General features: G+C 37.3%; 1 protein-coding gene across 2 annotated transcripts in view; it reads left to right on the top strand.

Moving 5' to 3' along the window:
* Nucleotides 1-17,284, top strand: part of MANBA (mannosidase beta) — a 111,941-nt gene that overhangs the window by 55,316 nt on the left and 39,341 nt on the right. For both annotated transcript variants that reach the window (XM_047090481.1, XM_047090480.1), the window contains exons 8-10: nucleotides 9,517-9,668; nucleotides 13,954-14,071; nucleotides 15,315-15,401. In XM_047090481.1, the coding sequence (XP_046946437.1) occupies nucleotides 9,517-9,668; nucleotides 13,954-14,071; nucleotides 15,315-15,401 (357 nt within the window). The remainder of the gene's footprint in view (nucleotides 1-9,516; nucleotides 9,669-13,953; nucleotides 14,072-15,314; nucleotides 15,402-17,284) is intronic.

The following is a 17,284-nucleotide window of genomic DNA, read 5'->3' as shown; positions in this document are numbered from 1 at the left end:
AGTGGTATCACCGGATCATAGGGCATGTGTAGGTCAGCTCTGATCGAGCATGTAAACGTGCCTTCCAGAGTGCTTATATTTCACTTTTACTCCACATGCCCACATGCTCCCCAACACTAGCTTTTGTAGCAGGACTTTTTTTTTTTCTCATTATTGGCTCCTCCTTATCTCACCTCTCTCACTCTTATATTCTGATGGTTCCGTTTGTATCCTGGGCTTGCCTTATGTAAAACTATTCCGATTTTTAAAATATCTCATTGAAATCTATCTTGCTTCAGTTTTATATCTTTCTTGTCTCTCTTCCATTGAGGTTAGACATACACATTTTATTTTTTTGTTTACTGAGTATGTCCCAAGACAGCAGCGCAGTTGACTTAGGCAAAAGGTGTTGGGGGAGTTACAAATTGTGGATACGGCCAATGCAGCAGAGATGGACTGGATCTCGTAAGAAGGGACTACATTTCTTTGTGAACAGGAAAGTGTATCTTGATGACTGAAAAAAAATTTTTTTCATTGTTGAAAGAAGTAACTTTGAGGCATATACTGTAAGTGTGAAGGGAGGTAATATAAAAAAAAGTAGCAGGTCCTTTAAAAATAAATTAAAAAATAAAAAGATAAGTGTTGTGATATTATAAATTCTGTCCAACAAGTCCTTTCAAACGGACCCTAGAATGCAAGTCTGGTGGAGTCAGCTTTCTTTTAACAAAGAAAGTTTTGTGTATAAGTGTAGTGGGGGAGGCTGCTCGGGGTAAATGGAATAAAAAAATCTTCCTAATCACTGTTTTGCCATTTTATGCCCAGGTTAATTGATTATTTTTATCCTACAAATTGATTATACTTGAATTACCTACCTAATATGTGTTAAAGGCACAATAAGTATTTTTGAAGGGCTACCATGGTTTGCCTTTCTGGAAAAATAGGAAATCAATTAGTTGATATTTCTCTTTAGCGTAATTTACAGTGAAACCTTGGATTGTGAGTAACTTGTTATGTGAGTGTTCCCCCAGACGAGCAAACATTTCTAATAAATTTTAATTTGATGAACGAGTGATGCCTTGCGATACGAGCAGTACGTGATGCCAAATGTCCCATGATCACAACTGAGCCAATGGTTCTTAAAATTTGCTTTGACATACAAGTGCTTTGGATTACAAGCATGTTCCCAGAATGAAATTATGCTTGCAAACCATGATTTTACTGTATTTTATAAGATTCTCCCATGTATTCGCCCCCAAAACTAAATCTTCTTGCTAAAAGCAACAGAAGGTAGTTGTTTGTATTTGACCTGGCGTCAAGATTCTCCAATTAAATTATTGTAGGGAAATAGAAAAAAATAATGTAATAATATGTATTCCACAATTAGAAATTGCATTGCATATTTCCCAAGCAAGAAGAGGTTAATGATTGCCTCTAGCTAGTATAATTAGAAAAATAATGGAAATTTATTCCTCTCTCTTCTTTTTTCAAACTTTGCTTTGTTCTTTGTTTCTTAAGTTCCCAGTTTCATCTTTGCAGTATCTACAGGACAGAAAGAGAGCACAATGCCAGTGAGATTTCTTTCTTTTTCTTTCTAAGTGCTGCTCTTGGCTCTCTAAAGTCCTTAAAAGTACATAGCCAAAAAAATAGGGAAATCAGAATAATCACGCTATATTTCTGACCCTCTGTACTTCTGATCAATACAGAGAATTCACAGAGATTGTCAAGTGTGTCTCCTTCTGTATGTCCTCTGTTCCCTAGGGCAGCCATAACAAATGGAATAGCTTAGAACAAAAATAACTTAACTTTCTCATGATCCTGGAGGCTAGAATTCCAAAATCAAGATGTTGGCAGGCCATGTTCCTTCCGTGCCTCTTCCGGCTTCTGGTGGTTGTAGGTAATCCTTGGCATTTCTTGGCTTGTGGATGCGTTCGTTACTTCAATCTCTGCCCCTGTCATCATATGGCCTTCTCTCCACGTGTGTCTCTGCTTTACTTACATAGATGCCAGCCATTGGATTAAGGCCCATCCTAATCCAGTAAAATTTCATTTTAATAACTAATTATACATATAAAGACCCTATTTCCAAATAAGATCACATTCTGAATTTCTGAGTGACAGGAATTTTGAAGGACACTGTTCATCTCAGTACATTTCCCTTTTGTATTTCTTCCTGTCGAATTTTAGTTAAACATTTCCAAAATGGCTATGGGCAGTGGCTTATCCAAGCTGGGCAATGGGAGCAGTTAGCCCTGCTAACTATCTGCAGGCAGTTAAGTGGGTACACTATGTGTAGACTACAGATTGGCCTATATTTTATTAGTAGTATGTCTGACAATTCTATATAATGTCAGTGATTAAATACTCCTCCCCACAAAATGTTTTGTTGGTCTAAGTTTTACCCATCTGTGCGATTGTTCTTGAGTTTCAATAACATATATTTATGCTTCAATTTAGCACATTTTTATTATTAACCTTTAATAAATGTTATATTCTACATGGAAGTAAATTTGGAGAACTCTTAGTTATATAGTTGTCCCCAGGTTCATGGAGACTCTGCTGCACATAGTCATTTTGAAAGTAAGTTTATAACAGTTTAAAATTGTTGTGCACATAGTTTACACCCTCAGTCCCTGTCTTATTACATATTGCATTTAGAAGTAGATTAGAAACAGCAATAGCATAGTGATTATAAAAAAGAAAAAACTCAGCATGGGTTACTTTAGTGTGACCTTTTTGGAGTTTTATTTTTATGCTTAAAGTTGTAAATAGAAATAATTGATAGGCTGAACTTTATTAAAATTAAAAACTTCTGCTCTGCCGAAGACAATGTCAAGAGAATGAGAAGACAAGTCACAGATGGGAGAAAATAGTTGTAAAAGATATATCTTGTTACATGAAATACAGGAAAGGGGTGCCTGGGTGGCTCAATTGGTTAAGCATCCAACTCTTGATTTCAGCTCAGGTCATGATGTCACAGTTCATGGTTTGAGCCCCGCATCAGGCTCTGCGCTGAGAGTGCAAAGCCTGCTTGGGATTCTCTCTCTCCTCTTTGCTTCTCCCCCACTTGCACGGGTGCGTGCTCTGTCTCTTTCTCTCAATAAATAAATAAATAAATAAATAAATAAACAAACAAACAAACTTTAAAAATATATCCAGGTAGAGCTCTTAAAATTCAATAGTAAGAAAATAATTCAATTAAAAAATGGGCCAAAGACCTTAACAGAAACCTCACCAATGAGGAGATACAGATGACAAATAAGTATATGAAAAGTTATTCATATCACATGTCATCAGGAAATGAAAATTAACACAAGATGGCACTGCACACCTATTAGAACGGCCAAAATCTGGAACACTAACAATTCTAAGTGCTGACAAGGATGTGAAGCAACAAGAACTCTCATTCGTGCTGGTGGGAATGCAGAATGGTACAGCCAGTCACTTTGGAACACAGTCTGGTAGTTTCTTACAAAACTAAACATACTCCTACCATATGATCCAGCAATCAATTTGCTCAGTATTTACCTACATGAGTGAGAACTTACGTCCACACAAAATCTGTACATAGATGTTTACAGCAGCTTTATTCCTAATTGCCAAAAATTGGAAGCAAATAAGGTGTCCTTCAGTAAGTGAGGTTGTAAATAGACCTGGTGGATCTAGACAGTGGAATATTAGTGAATGCTGAAAAGAAATGAGCTCTGAAGCCCTGAAAAGACTTGGAGGAAGCTTAAGAAGCCAATCTGAAAAGACTACATATGGTATGACTCCAAGTATATGACATTCTGTGAAAGACAAACCTTTGGAAGCAGTGAAAAGATAAGTGGTAGCTAGGGGCTGTGAAGAGGAGGGACCAATGAATAGGTGAAGCATACTGGATTGTGAGAGCAGTGAAACGACTCTGTATGATACCGTGATGATACATACATTTCAAGTTACACGTTTGTCCAAACCTATACAGTGTAACGCACCACGAGTGAAGTATGATGTAACGTATGGTTTTTGGGTGATAATGATGTGTCAGCCCAGGTTCATCAGTTGGAACAAATGTACCACTGTAGTGGAGGATGCTGGCAATGGGGGAGGCCGTGCATTTTGGGGGCAAAGGGGGATATGGGAAGTTTCTGTACCTTCCCCTCAATTTTGTTAGGGATCTCAACTGCTCTAAAAAAATAACCTATGTTTAAAAAAAAAACTTAGAGGACAGTGTGAACTGTGATGTGCAGTATGTAATATTTTGTTCGGTAAGTGCATATTTGAATTCATATATGAAATATTTTACTAATCTTAATGTCTCTGGAATTGAATTTCTTGATTTGTTGTTAATTGTTTTAAATTTAAAGAAAGAATCAAAGTGAAACCTGACACCAGTGGTGTGCTTTAGTTGTGGCAGATATTAAACAAAAACCCCACATACCTTGGATTTCTTTGTTGATAGCACTTCAGATGTTTCATAGAAATTAAATATGTCAGGTAATCAGATTTGCTGTGTAAAAGGTGGTAAGAGTTGAAGTAAAGAAGTCCTTCTTCTATTTCTGGAAAGACTGCAGCTGAACTCACAGAAGGTATCTTGAAACAACTGGATGGTTGTTTCATAAACCTCTGTTGTGGTCAGCAAAATAAGAGTGCTGCATATCTGGCCAGTATTCACAGCGGAATTCATACAAAAATCAAATAGATTGATCTCAGATTTTATTTCTGTCTTCTGGAAATCATTCTTTCAACCTTGTGGAATTTTCTTTTTTGGAAAGATTTCTTCATGTGTGATGTTTTCTGGAACTTTGGAAAAATTTTACTCATTCTTTTTAATCTCACCTCATTGTTGGAAAAAGCTACAGAAAGTCTTTCCTAGACAAGATGGAATGCTCATTATGAAGCTAGGGCACAGTAAATTTTGAAAAGTTGATCTCAACTTGGAAGTACTGTGTGACACAAAGAAATGTGGACAAATGAGAATCAGCTCAGATTATGTTCTTGGCTACCGCAGTTTTTCCCTTTTCAGTCATCTCCACCCCCCCACCCCCCCCCACCCCCGTATAGAAGTTTAGATGAGGTTAATCAGATACAAACATATTTTCAGATAGCCAGAATCTGCCTTGAACAATGTACAGTGAAATACCAAGCTTTCAAACTTTTCTTTGGAGTGCACAGAAAGGCAAAGCCTATTTACTATGCAACAAAAAAATGCAAGGAAATGAACATTTACATAGAAAAAAAAAATCAAATTCTGAAGAAGAGTGTCAAGAGGAGCAACAAAAGATTCTAGTCTTACAAAGCAAAATAACAATGTTGAATAGCCCAATCATTTTCTTTTCTTTTAAAAAAATTTTTTTAATGTTTATTTTTGAGAGAAAGAGGGAGAGAGAGAGAGAGAGAGAGAGCAGGGGAGGGGCAGAGAGAGGGAGACACAGAATCTGAAGCAGGCTCCAGGCTCTGAGCTGTCAGCACAGAGCCTGACGTGGGGCTTGAGCTCACGAACTGCGAGATGAGCTGAAGTCAGACCCTTAACGGACTGAGCCACCCAGGTGCCCCTAGCCCAGTCATTTTCACCAAGAACTGGACAGTTGTTCTAAAGCCATGGATCAAATAATGTCTGTGTTCACTATCATTCAGCCATTCTCTCTAATTCTGTTACTTTCAGAAGACATACTTGGGAAGTGGAAATTTTTCACTCCAGAAGCATTTGTAAACGCTTTGAGTGGATCTAAATAAACAAAGGCATGGGTACTACTGCATTTTTTGGGATTTAATGAGAAATGGAACTTTTATGAATCTCTGTCAAACTTGCCTTTATGTCTAATACTTTCCCAAAATATTTGTATATTTTGGGCTTCATTTGAAAAAACATGTTTCTAGGGGTGCTTGGGTGGCTCAGTTGGCTGATCATCTGACTCTTGATATTGGCTCAGTTCATGATCCCAGAGTTTTGGAATTGAGACCTGTTTTGGGCTCCACACCAAGTGTGGAGACTGCTTAAAATTCTCTTTCTCTCTCTCTCTCTCTCTCTCTTTCTCTCTCTTCCTCTGCCCCTCTCCCCCACTTGTGCTCTCTCTCTCTCTCTCTCTCAAATAAAAAAAATAGTAATAATTTAAAAATTAAAAAAAGAAAACACATTTCTAAATTAAATTATAAAAGGTGTTTTTCTATCAACTATGCAAGAATAGATTGACAAATCTGGCTATAGTCTTTTTTTTTTTTTAATTTTTTTTTTCAACGTTTATTTATTTTTGGGACAGAGAGAGACAGAGCATGAACGGGGGAGGGGCAGAGAGAGAGGGAGACACAGAATCAGAAACAGGCTCTGAGCCATCAGCCCAGAGCCTGACGCGGGGCTCGAACTCACGGAGTGCGAGATCGTGACCTGGCTGAAGTCGGACGCTTAACCGACTGCGCCACCCAGGCGCCCCAAATCTGGCTATAGTCTTTATAAAACATATACATACAAAGAAGATCAATTTCGACAAAGTTCTTGACATGTTTAGAAGTTAAGACTCAAAATGGCAAATATTATTCATTTCTATAATGAACCAATATACAGATACGTTATTTACTTTTTAAAAACACATTAACATAATCAAATACATGAATCCATTACTTTTCCTTTTTTATACTCTAATATTTATTTTATTTAAAAATGGCATGATTGTGCATGTAAAATTAAATAAAAGAAAACTTTTAGTATCTGCATTTGTTTTTTGGATATTATCACTATTTCATTTCGTTATTATTACTGAAAATCATTTTGTCATATAGAAGAGGAGGGTTGTTCAAAAGTCTTTCTGTTGGGGTGCCTGGGTGGCTCAGTTGGTTAAGTGTCCAACTCTTCATTTTGGCTCAGGTCACGATCTCATGGTTCATGAGTTTGAGCCCACGTGGGGCTCTGCACTGACAATGCAGAGCCTACTTAGGATTCTCTCTCTCTCTCTCTCTCTCTCTCTCTCTGCCCCTCCCCTGTTCATACTGTCTCTCTTTCTCTCTCTCAAAATAAATAAACATTAAAAAAATGTGTTTCTGTCTTCTGTCAGTTACAGTAAATACACCTCTGGTTACAAAAATACCAAATAGCTCTGCTGGTGTAAACGTTAATTTGTTAACTTCTGGTTGTGCTATCTGCACATTTTAGGGCACAACAAAAAGAGACTCTCCTGTCTAATCTCAATTCATCCTTAAGAAAAAGTGTATTATAAATAATTTTTTAGAATAAAATAAAACATTGAACTCTAAAATGAGTTTCAATTAAAATTTATTTTCATTTGAAAAATTTAAAATACCACTGTGAAATAAATTTTAAAAAGGTACCTAATCCTTTTGCATTTCCGTGTAGCTTGCAAGGGAAACTTTGAGATTCAAAAGAAGAATTTATTGAACGACAGTAGGTTACAGAGATTATAGTAGAAATAACCGGACACCGCTACTAATAACACAGTAGAAGCTGAGAACAAATGGAGTTAATCTCTGAAAACACATCTTTTCATTTTTTTTAATTTTTAAAATGAGTTTTATTTTTTAAGTTTATTTATTTATTTTGAGAGAGATAGAGCATGTGCGTGTGCACGCATGAAGGGGGAAGGGGCAGAGAGGAAGGGAGAAAGAGAATCCCAAGCAGGCTATGTGCTGTCACTGTGGAGCTGGAGGCAGGGCTGGATCCCACGAACCGTGAGATCATGACCTGAGCCAAAATCAAGAGTTGGACGCTTAACTAACTGAGCCACCCAGGCACCCCAAAACACACTTTATATACTAGACCTCTACTGTAGAATTAGAACACACCAGAGTATGCAAGCATGCATTCCATTGACCAACAGAGTGATGATGTCATCACACACATATAGCTTCTGGAAAATTCCATCATGCAGTCAAAAGAGAGTGACAGTGAAAAAGGCAAATGATGTTTTAGGTTTACTATGAAGATCGTTTTGAACACAAGGACCCCCTGCAGGATGCCCGGGGATCCCCTTGTCCCTGGCCACATGTAAAGAACTACTGTTCTAGATGTTTGGATCTATGTCAAAAGTTATCTGTGAAAATCATTGTACACTTTTTACATTTTGCAACCCTAAAGCAGGTATTGGTAATTCCACATCAAGATCTTCCTCAGCCAAGACTTATTCTGTGTCTTCTCATAAAGTTAACTCTTATCACTTTGTCATGTCATATTAATAATGGCAAGGGTAAGAAAGTGGAAGAATGCTGGGCACTTTTATTTCATGAAATTAATTAATTAATTAAAATTAGAGAGGAAATACACAATCTTGGTTCAAGGCTAGACTTTGTTGTTGTAGAATCAAGTTCCTTATTCCTTGATCCAGTTTATGACTGGAAGGAATGAAGATTTGGATGAGAACATCAACCTTCCCTATCTAGGGTATTACTGCTCCAGCTTAACTATGGGAAAACCTGGCTAAAGTGTCATAGGGACAAAGGTCTCAGCTTCCTCTCACATTGCAATTATAACATTGCAGGGTGTGTTCCTGTTCCGTCTTCTGGTTGGAACTGCGCATCTCCAGAGCTCTCTCAAACATTGGGTTTAATGTGATAATTAGTTACAATTACATTGCCCTTTAACAAATCACTACTAATGTGCACTAATGTGCCATTAAGATTGGAAAGTTGTTAAATTGTGAAATACCTTGTGCTGAATGTCTTTGATTCTAAGATGCACATTTGGACACATTTTAACAACACTGAAATGAGAATGTGTTTTTCTTTCTTTTTAAAAAATTTTTTTAAAGATTTATTTATTATTTTTGAGAGAGAGCACATAAGCAGGGAAGGGGCAGAGAGAGAGGGGGACAGAAGATCTAAAGCGGGCCCTGTGCTGACAGCAGTGGGCCCCATGTGGGGCTCGAACCCATGAACCACGAGATCATGACCTGAGCCGAAGTCAGACGCTCAGGTGCTTCAGAATGTGTTTTTCAATCAAAGATGCGTCAGTTTAACTGCTGGGATTTCCTCCCCCATTTTTGTGAAATATGTTTTTGTTTATATTTCTTTTGATATAATTACAAATGCTTATTTCATGAGGAAGACTAGAATGTATTTCCTCTTTAATAGTTTCTATATTTTTTCTATTAAAAGATTTACAGAATCTGGTGATAATTTATTTTATATATATATATATATATATATATATATATATATATATATTTTCTGAAATGTGCATTTCCACATTAAGTGCCTCGTAGCAAATAGGAAATTAACATTAAATTATTTTCAGGTAAATTGTTCAAAAGTTTGCTTTCCTTTTCAAAAAAATCTCTTTTGGGGCTCCTGTGTAGCTCAGTGGGTTAAGCATCCAACTTCAGCTCAGGTTATGATCTCATGATTGGTGAGTTCAAGCCCAGCGTCAGGCTCTGTGCTGACAACTCAGAGCCTGGAGCCTCCTTCAGATTCTGTGTCTCCCTCTCTCTGTGCCCCTCCCCTGCTCCCACTCTCTGTCTTTCTCTCAAGAATAAAATCAACATAAAAAACCCTCCAAAATCCTCTTTTGCTTATGTTTTCAATTTGATATTGAGTATTTAATTTTGTTCATAATAGGTTTATTTTAGGACAGTGGAACTTATAGAAGAGTCCATTGAAGGGTCTCAAGGTCTGAGTTTCTACTTCAAAATTAATGGATTGCCCATATTTCTGAAAGGCTCAAACTGGATCCCAGCAGATTCGTTCCAGGATCGAGTAACCTCTGACTTGTAAGTTATTGTTTTTTTGTTTCTTCTTTTTCTTTTTATTAACGGTCCCACAAAGCTAAAGAGTTACTCATTTTTTTACTTTCTTTGGTTCCAGTGAAAGGAACTCAGAGAAAAGACAGAATTCTGGGATGGTGGAAACTTTAGAATGGAAAGGATTTTTAAATCATATATTCAACTCTCATGAGCTATAGATAGTCTTAACAGCTAAACTACTAGAGACTGCTGAAACCATCCAATTTTTAAAAAACTATTATATATTTCCTCTGGAAGAACAAGAAAGTGTCTCGTGCACATTTTGGATAGTTAGTTCCTGGAAAAAAAATGATTAAATTTGGCTTTTTTTTTTTTAAACAAAAACCTTAAATACTTCTGTGCATTCTTTTTAAAAAATGGAAACCCATATTTACCTCTTCATTCTGAGCTCTTTGCATATTCTTTTACTTTTACCTTAATAAAAAGAACATTAAAAACTTTACAAATTTAAATCTAGAAAAAAAATGTAAAGTGTTTATCTGAAGCTTTGAGAATAGCACTTACAAGAAACTATTTCCTGATTGTGATTATAAGGTTTGTGATAGTAAAAATGAACTTTGTGAAGTGAGAATAAACACATTTAACTTACTTACATATGGATAAATATGCATTGTAGCATATTATTCGGTGTTTAGAATTTGCCAAAAATTGTAGTAATTTGCTTTTATTTTAAACTGTGTAAAAAAAGAGAGAGAGAGAGAGAGAGAGAGGCAAACTGTAAGACAGACTCTTAACTATAGAGAACAAACTGAGGGTTGCTGGAGGGGAGGAGGATGGGCTGGATGGATGAGGGATGTTAAGGAGGGCACTTGTTGGGATGAGCACTGGTGCTATATATAAGTGATGAATCACTAAATTCTATTACTGAAACCAATATTCTTTTATATGTTAGCCAACTAGAGTTTAAATAAAAACTTGAAACAAGAAAAAAAAATAAAAATAAAAAGATAGAGAAAGGCAAACCTAGAATCAGACTCTCAACTATAGAGAACAAACTGATGGTTGGTTACCAGAGGAGAGGCGGGTGGACTCACGGATTAAATAGTTGATGGGTATTAGAGAGGGCACTTGTGATGGGCACAGGGTGTTGTACTTTTTTTATAATTAAAAAAATTTGTTTAATGTTTGTTTTTGAAATCAAGAAATGTGAGATCATGACCTGACCTGAAGTCAGATGTTTAGCTGACTGAGCCACCCAGGAGCCCCAGGGTATTGTACTTAAGTGCTGAATCACTATATCATAAACCTGAAACTAACAAGACACTGTATGTTAACTAACTAGAATTTCAATAAAAATGTATACAAAAAGAAAAAAGAAAAAGAAAGCCCAGAAATGGACTCACAACTGTATGATCAACTAATCCTCGACAAAGTAGGAAAGAATATCCAATGGAAAAAAGACAGTCCCTTCAACCAATGATGTTGAGAAAACTGGACAGCAATGTACAAAAGAATGAAACTGGACCACTTTCTTATAGCACACACAAAAATAAATAAATTCAAAATGGATGAAAGACCTAAATGTGAGACAAGAAACCATTAAAATCCTAGAGAAATCAGGCAGCAACCTCTTTGACCTCGGCCATAGCAACTTCTTACTAGACACATCTCTGGAGGAAAGGGAAACAAAAGCAAAAATGAACTATTGTGACTTCATCAATATAAGAAATTTCTGCACAGTGAAGGAAACAATCAGCAAAACTAAAAGGCAACCTTTGGAATTGGAGAAGATATTTGCACATGAGATATCCGATAAAGGGTTATTATCCAAAATCTGCCATCAAACTCAACTCTTCACACTCAACACCGAAAAAACAAATAATCCAGTTAAGAAATGGGCAGAAGACGTGAATAGACACTTTTTCAAAGAAGACATACAGATGGCCAACAGACACATTGGCCATCTCAAAAATGCTCAAAGTCACTCATCATCAGGGAAATACAAATCAAAACTATGATGAGATATTACCTCACACCAGTCAGAATGGCTAAAATTAAGAACATGGGAAACAACAAGTGTTGGTGATGATGCAGAGAAACGGGAACCCTCTTACACTGCTGGTAGGAATGCAAACTGGTGCAGCCACTCTGGAAAACAGTGTTGAGGTTCCTCAAAAAGTTAAAACTAGAACTACCCTATGACCCAGCAGTTGCACTACTAGGTATTTACCCAAAGGATACAAAAATACTGATTCGAAGGGGAAACATGCACCCCAATGTTTATGGCAGCACTATCGACAATAGCCAAATAATGGAAAGAGCCCCAATGTCCATGGACTGATGAATGGATAAAGAAGTGGTGTGTGTGTGTGTGTGTGTGTGTGTGTGTGTGTGTGTGTATGTGTACATATATATATATAATGGAATATTAAGGAGCCATAAAAAGAATGAAGTCTTGCCAGTTGAAATGACGTGGATGGAACTAGAGTATATTTTGCTAAGCAAAATAAGTCAGTCAGAGACAATACTGTATGATTTCATGCATATGTGGAATTTGAGAAACAAAATGGATGAAAGTGGAGGGGGAAAAAGAGGCAAAGCATAAAACAGACTCTTAACTATAGAGAACAAACTGAGGGTTGATGGAGGGAAGTGGGTGGGAGATGGGTTAAATGGGTGATGGGTATTAAAGAGGGCACTTGTGATGAGCACTGGGTGTTGTATTAAGTGATGAATCACAAAATTCTACTCCTGAAACTAATATTACACTGTAGTTACCTAACTGGAATTTAAATATAAACTTGAAAAAAAGAATTAAAACAAGCAAACAAACAAAAATGAACTGTGTATATCGTCTTGAATTTCATATGAAAGTGAAATTATTCTCCAGACATAGACACAGATAATTTACTGCCTCTTTTGCTTTTCAAAGTTCCTCTCCTAGCTGGCTTTGGCAGTGGCTGTTCACCATAGCTACGCCAATTAGTGAACCTGCCCATGGATGCCTTTGCTGAAGCACAATGCTCTGGGTCCTTGGTCAGCCAGTTATTGGGCTTCTTGGTTCCTCCCTGGGCTCTGCTCTGGAAATGCAGGTAGATGTTCTCAAAGTAGCTGTTAATTGCTAGATTTTCCTGTGGGTCATGTGAATAGGAATTGGAAAGATGAGAAAGGAAACTTACTAGAGAAAGAAGCATAGCAGGTGCCCTACTTATGATGGTTCAGCATGATTTTTTGACTTTACCATGGTGTAAGAGTAATACACATTCAATAGAAATTACACTTTGAATTTTAAATTTTGATCTATTCCTGGGCAAGTGATCTGTCGAACAGTAATCTCTCATGATCCTGGGCCGTGGTGGCGGCCTCAGCTCCCAGTCAGCCACATGACACTGAGGGTGAACAACCGATACACTCACGATCCTTCTGTTCCCGTGTAACCATTGGTTTTTCACGTTCACTATAGTATTCAGTAAATTACAGGAGATATTTAGTACTTTATTATAAACTAGTCTATGTGTTAGATGATTTTGCCCAACTGTAGGCTAATGTACGTGTTCTGAGCACATCTAAGGTAGGTTAGGCTAAGCCAGGATGTTCAATAGGTTAAGGTGTATTGAATTCATTTTCTAATTAACAATACTTTCAACTTATGATGGGCTAATTGGGATATAATCCCATCATAAGTTGAGGAAGATATGGACTGGAAGAATTGAAAAAAAGAGATAAAAGTAAGCTAGGTACTGGGATGCCTGGGTGGCTCGTTTGGGCGTCCGACTGTTGGTTTTGGCTCAGGTCATGATCTCATAGTTTGTGAGATGGAGCCCCACTCTGACAGCACAGAGCCTGCTTGGGATTCCCTCTCCACCACCAACCCCCCCCCCCCACCTCTCTCCCTTCCCTGCTTGTGTTCTCTCTCAAAATAAATAACCTTAAAAAAAAAAGGCATGCCAGGAACTAATATGCAAAATTTGATTTTTGTCTTATAATTTGCAACGGTTATATAAAATTAGCTCATACTTTCTAAGGTTTTACAACTATTTTAAAAACAGTATAATAATAACTGTGAATTTAGAAGGCAGAGAAAAGGTATAGCCCATAATTTTTCTAGATTTGCTTATGTGGTTACAGTTAATGTGTATATAATTTCCACTTTCTCCACTTAGCACTGTATCCAAACCATCAAAATTTCAAAATGTGTTTTTCTAACAGAGGCTTGAAATGTATTTATCAACCAGGATGTGTTTTTTAAAATATATTTTTAACACCCCCAGATTTCCAAATTAACATTTGTTTTTTAAAATTTCTTCTATAGGCTACGACTCCTTTTGCAGTCTGCTGTGGATGCTAACATGAATACTCTCCGGGTTTGGGGAGGAGGAATATATGAGCAAGATGAATTCTATCGACTCTGTGATGAACTGGGAATAATGGTGGGTAGCTGACAGCATTTTATTGGTTGATATGTTACTGTATCCTCACTTTGACCTCCTGTGTTCTAAGTGGGTGATATTGCTCGTTCCTTCTTTTCTCAGAGCTGGAAATGATATTCCACTTTTTGTAGAGGAATAAGTGGCATCTTGCAAGACCTGAACCATAGCTGATGGCGAATATCATAATTATGTAATTATTTTTAAGTGGTAGACATTCTATATATTTATATATTTGTAATTTTCTTTGTGATATGAGGGTATGATTAAATCTATTAAAATGTTTTACTTTAAGGAGATCCAGCAAGACCTATAGAGAAGAAAAATAATAAATGAAGAAAAGCTATGTTTCATATTGTATTTAAGTATCCCAACGATGTTTTGCATTGGTGAGGGTTAAGCAAAGGAAATACATTCTTTTAGTTCTAGCATTACAGGTCTAACATAGAAAGCACTCCAGAGAGGAATAGTAATTATAATAATATTGATAATACTGATGGTCATAATATGACAATATTCTATCATATTTATTGAATGTCAAGCATTGTTCTCAGTGCTTTGCATTTATTATTTTATTTCATATTCATGTCTATCCTACGAAGTAATTTCTCTTGTTCTCCATCCCCAACAAACGATAAGGAAACTGACACGTGGAGGAGAGGTTAAATAACCTGAAATCAAGGTTGTGACTCAGGTTGACTGGTTTGGGGCCTGTGCTTTTAACCACCGCGTCATAACAACCTCCCTAGAAATGAACTTATGTGGTTTCATTATGAAAATGTCCATGTAGCAATCCTTTTGGCCATTAAAAGTTAATTCCTTTATAAACAAAGACTGTTTCTTAACAGTCTGGTCCATCTCTCGATATCAAATTCCCAGTGAAAATTAGAGTATTGCAGTGTGGAGGGGCGGGGAGGAGGCTCTTTTTTGAATTTCATATTCCTCTCAACACGCTTACTGTTTCCTGAGTTGAATACCCCTCTCTTCACTTTCTTTTCTCCCTACTTAACACTTTCTCCTCTCAGATTCCCACCCCCCCAGTTTTGTGCAATTCTGGAAGGTCATGCGGTCTATGAGAGCCTTTCCCACTGCTTGAATCGCAGTATTGCTCAAATGATCCCACTCATCAGGCCAACTTGACTTTTCATTTTCCTGAAGGATAATTCTCAAAGTTCTAAATGAAGAATTTCTTTCAGTGTAATAAAATCTATGGAAGTGCTTCATTGCCTTTTATTTTATTTGATAGGTATGGCAGGATTTTATGTTTGCCTGTGCTCTTTATCCGACTGATCAGGGCTTCCTGGATTCAGTGAGAACAGAAGTTGCTCACCAGGTATGTTATTACCATTCCAAGCAGAAGGAAAATGCTTATGTTTCATTTTGCTTTTTATTGAAACTCTCTTCGTTTTTTCTTTTTCTTTTCTTTTCTTTTCTTTTCTTTTCTCTTCTTTTCTTTTTCTTTTTCCTTTTCTTTCTTTTTTGGTTGTTGTTCTCTTTACTAAATCACATGAAAATCATAATCATATAATTGACTTCCCTGGTCTAATAGCTTTAACATCACTTACATGCTGATAACGCTCAGATTTATCCCCAGCTCTGACTTCTCTGCTTGAATTCCTGGTTCTATCCAGCTGCCTGCTTGGCACCTCTACTTGTAGGTTTCAGAGTCCTCTCAAATGTAACATGTCCAAACCAAATTTGCATTACCTTCTCCAAACCTGTTTTTCCTGCAGTTTTCCTCACCTCAATAAATGGCAAAGCCGGTCTTCGCAACTCTCAGGTCAAAAAGTTAAAGTGATTCTTGACTCCTTGATTTCTTCTGCATTCCATATGTATACACCTATATTTATAGATCTATAAGTGCAAGGAAGTGATTGTAATGTAACTCTGTCCACTGAAAAGGACTAGAAACAATGAACAACCTAATAATACTGAGTATCCTTTTATTGAAATAATTTTTCCTATTAAGAGAAGGGCTTTGGGGGAGGGGCCAACATGGTAGAGAAGTAGGGGGATCCAAACTTCCCTCATCTCTCAAACAAAGTAGTGTTGAAGCCAAAGGACTTTGAACCCCAAGGGTCCAGGAAGAAAAGAAAAGTGCTTCTTAGAGAAATGGCTGATTCCGGGTCTGAGACAGCAAATATACTAGATAATCCCGGAATATTTTGACATAAGATAACAAGGAAACTATCAAAGATATGTCAAAAAGAACTTGGACAAGGCTATCACCAACCAATAGCAGTACAATTTGAGCTCAATAAGGATAAGGACGTCAGTGGATTGAAATCCATCAAGTATGTTAAATTCCGTGATTTCATCATTATAATGTCTGTGGATGTACATTTGTGTGGAAAACCAAAAGAAATGCAAGGAAGTGATTAGTATAATACTCAAGATAGTGGTTACTGTTGGAAGGAGGAAAGCATTGTAATTAAAAGGGGCGCATGAGGGGGGTGCCTGGGTGGCTCAGTCGGTTAAGTGTCTGACTCTTGATCTCAGCCCAGGTCATGATCTCATGGTTCCTGGGTTCGAGTCCCACCTCGGGCTCTGCACTGATGGTGATGGCACAGAGTCTTCTTGGGATTCTGTCTCTCCTTCTCTCTGCCCCTCCCCCACTTGTGCTCACTCTCTCTCCTTCCCTCTCTCTCGCTCTCAAAATAAATAAATAAACTTAAAAAAATAAATATAAGGGGTGCATGAGGGCTTCTGGGTTTCTCTTTCTTGGTCTACCTTGTGGTTACAAGGCTGATTGCCTTATAATGATTCACTGTGTCATAAATTTTTTTTTATGTCTGTGTTTTATTTTTTTAGAAAAAGATTTAGAAAGTACAAATGAATCATCCCTTGCTCCGAGCCCTCCAGATAAAGATCCTCATCATGCCCTATCCTGTCTCTGCCGGCCTCCTGGCCCCATCAAGCATTCTCTTCCTGTGCCATCCTTGCTCTGGAGTACTTTCTCCCTGTGGACCTCTCATTTTTTTCTGGCATACTTGAGCATGACTTTCTCTGGGAAGAAAGCCTTTCTATATTTGCAAGTCTGGATCATATCATTTGCCCTTTGTGACATATATCACACTTTGAATTACTTGTTCAATGTTTTGTTTTCCCTGCAAGACTGTAGTCTCCCTGAGGCCCAGGGGCTTGTTCCTCTGTGTATCCCCACTAGCTGGGTTATTTATCAGGAACATAGATAGATGGATGAATGAACTTTAGAAA

The sequence above is a fragment of the Lynx rufus genome, unplaced genomic scaffold (genome assembly GCF_022079265.1).
Source record: "Lynx rufus isolate CCGP_SWC_20201006 ecotype Redwood Valley unplaced genomic scaffold, mLynRuf1.p SCAF_3, whole genome shotgun sequence".
Taxonomy (NCBI): Eukaryota; Metazoa; Chordata; class Mammalia; order Carnivora; family Felidae; genus Lynx; species Lynx rufus.
This window is presented reverse-complemented; position numbering and strand designations above follow the sequence as displayed.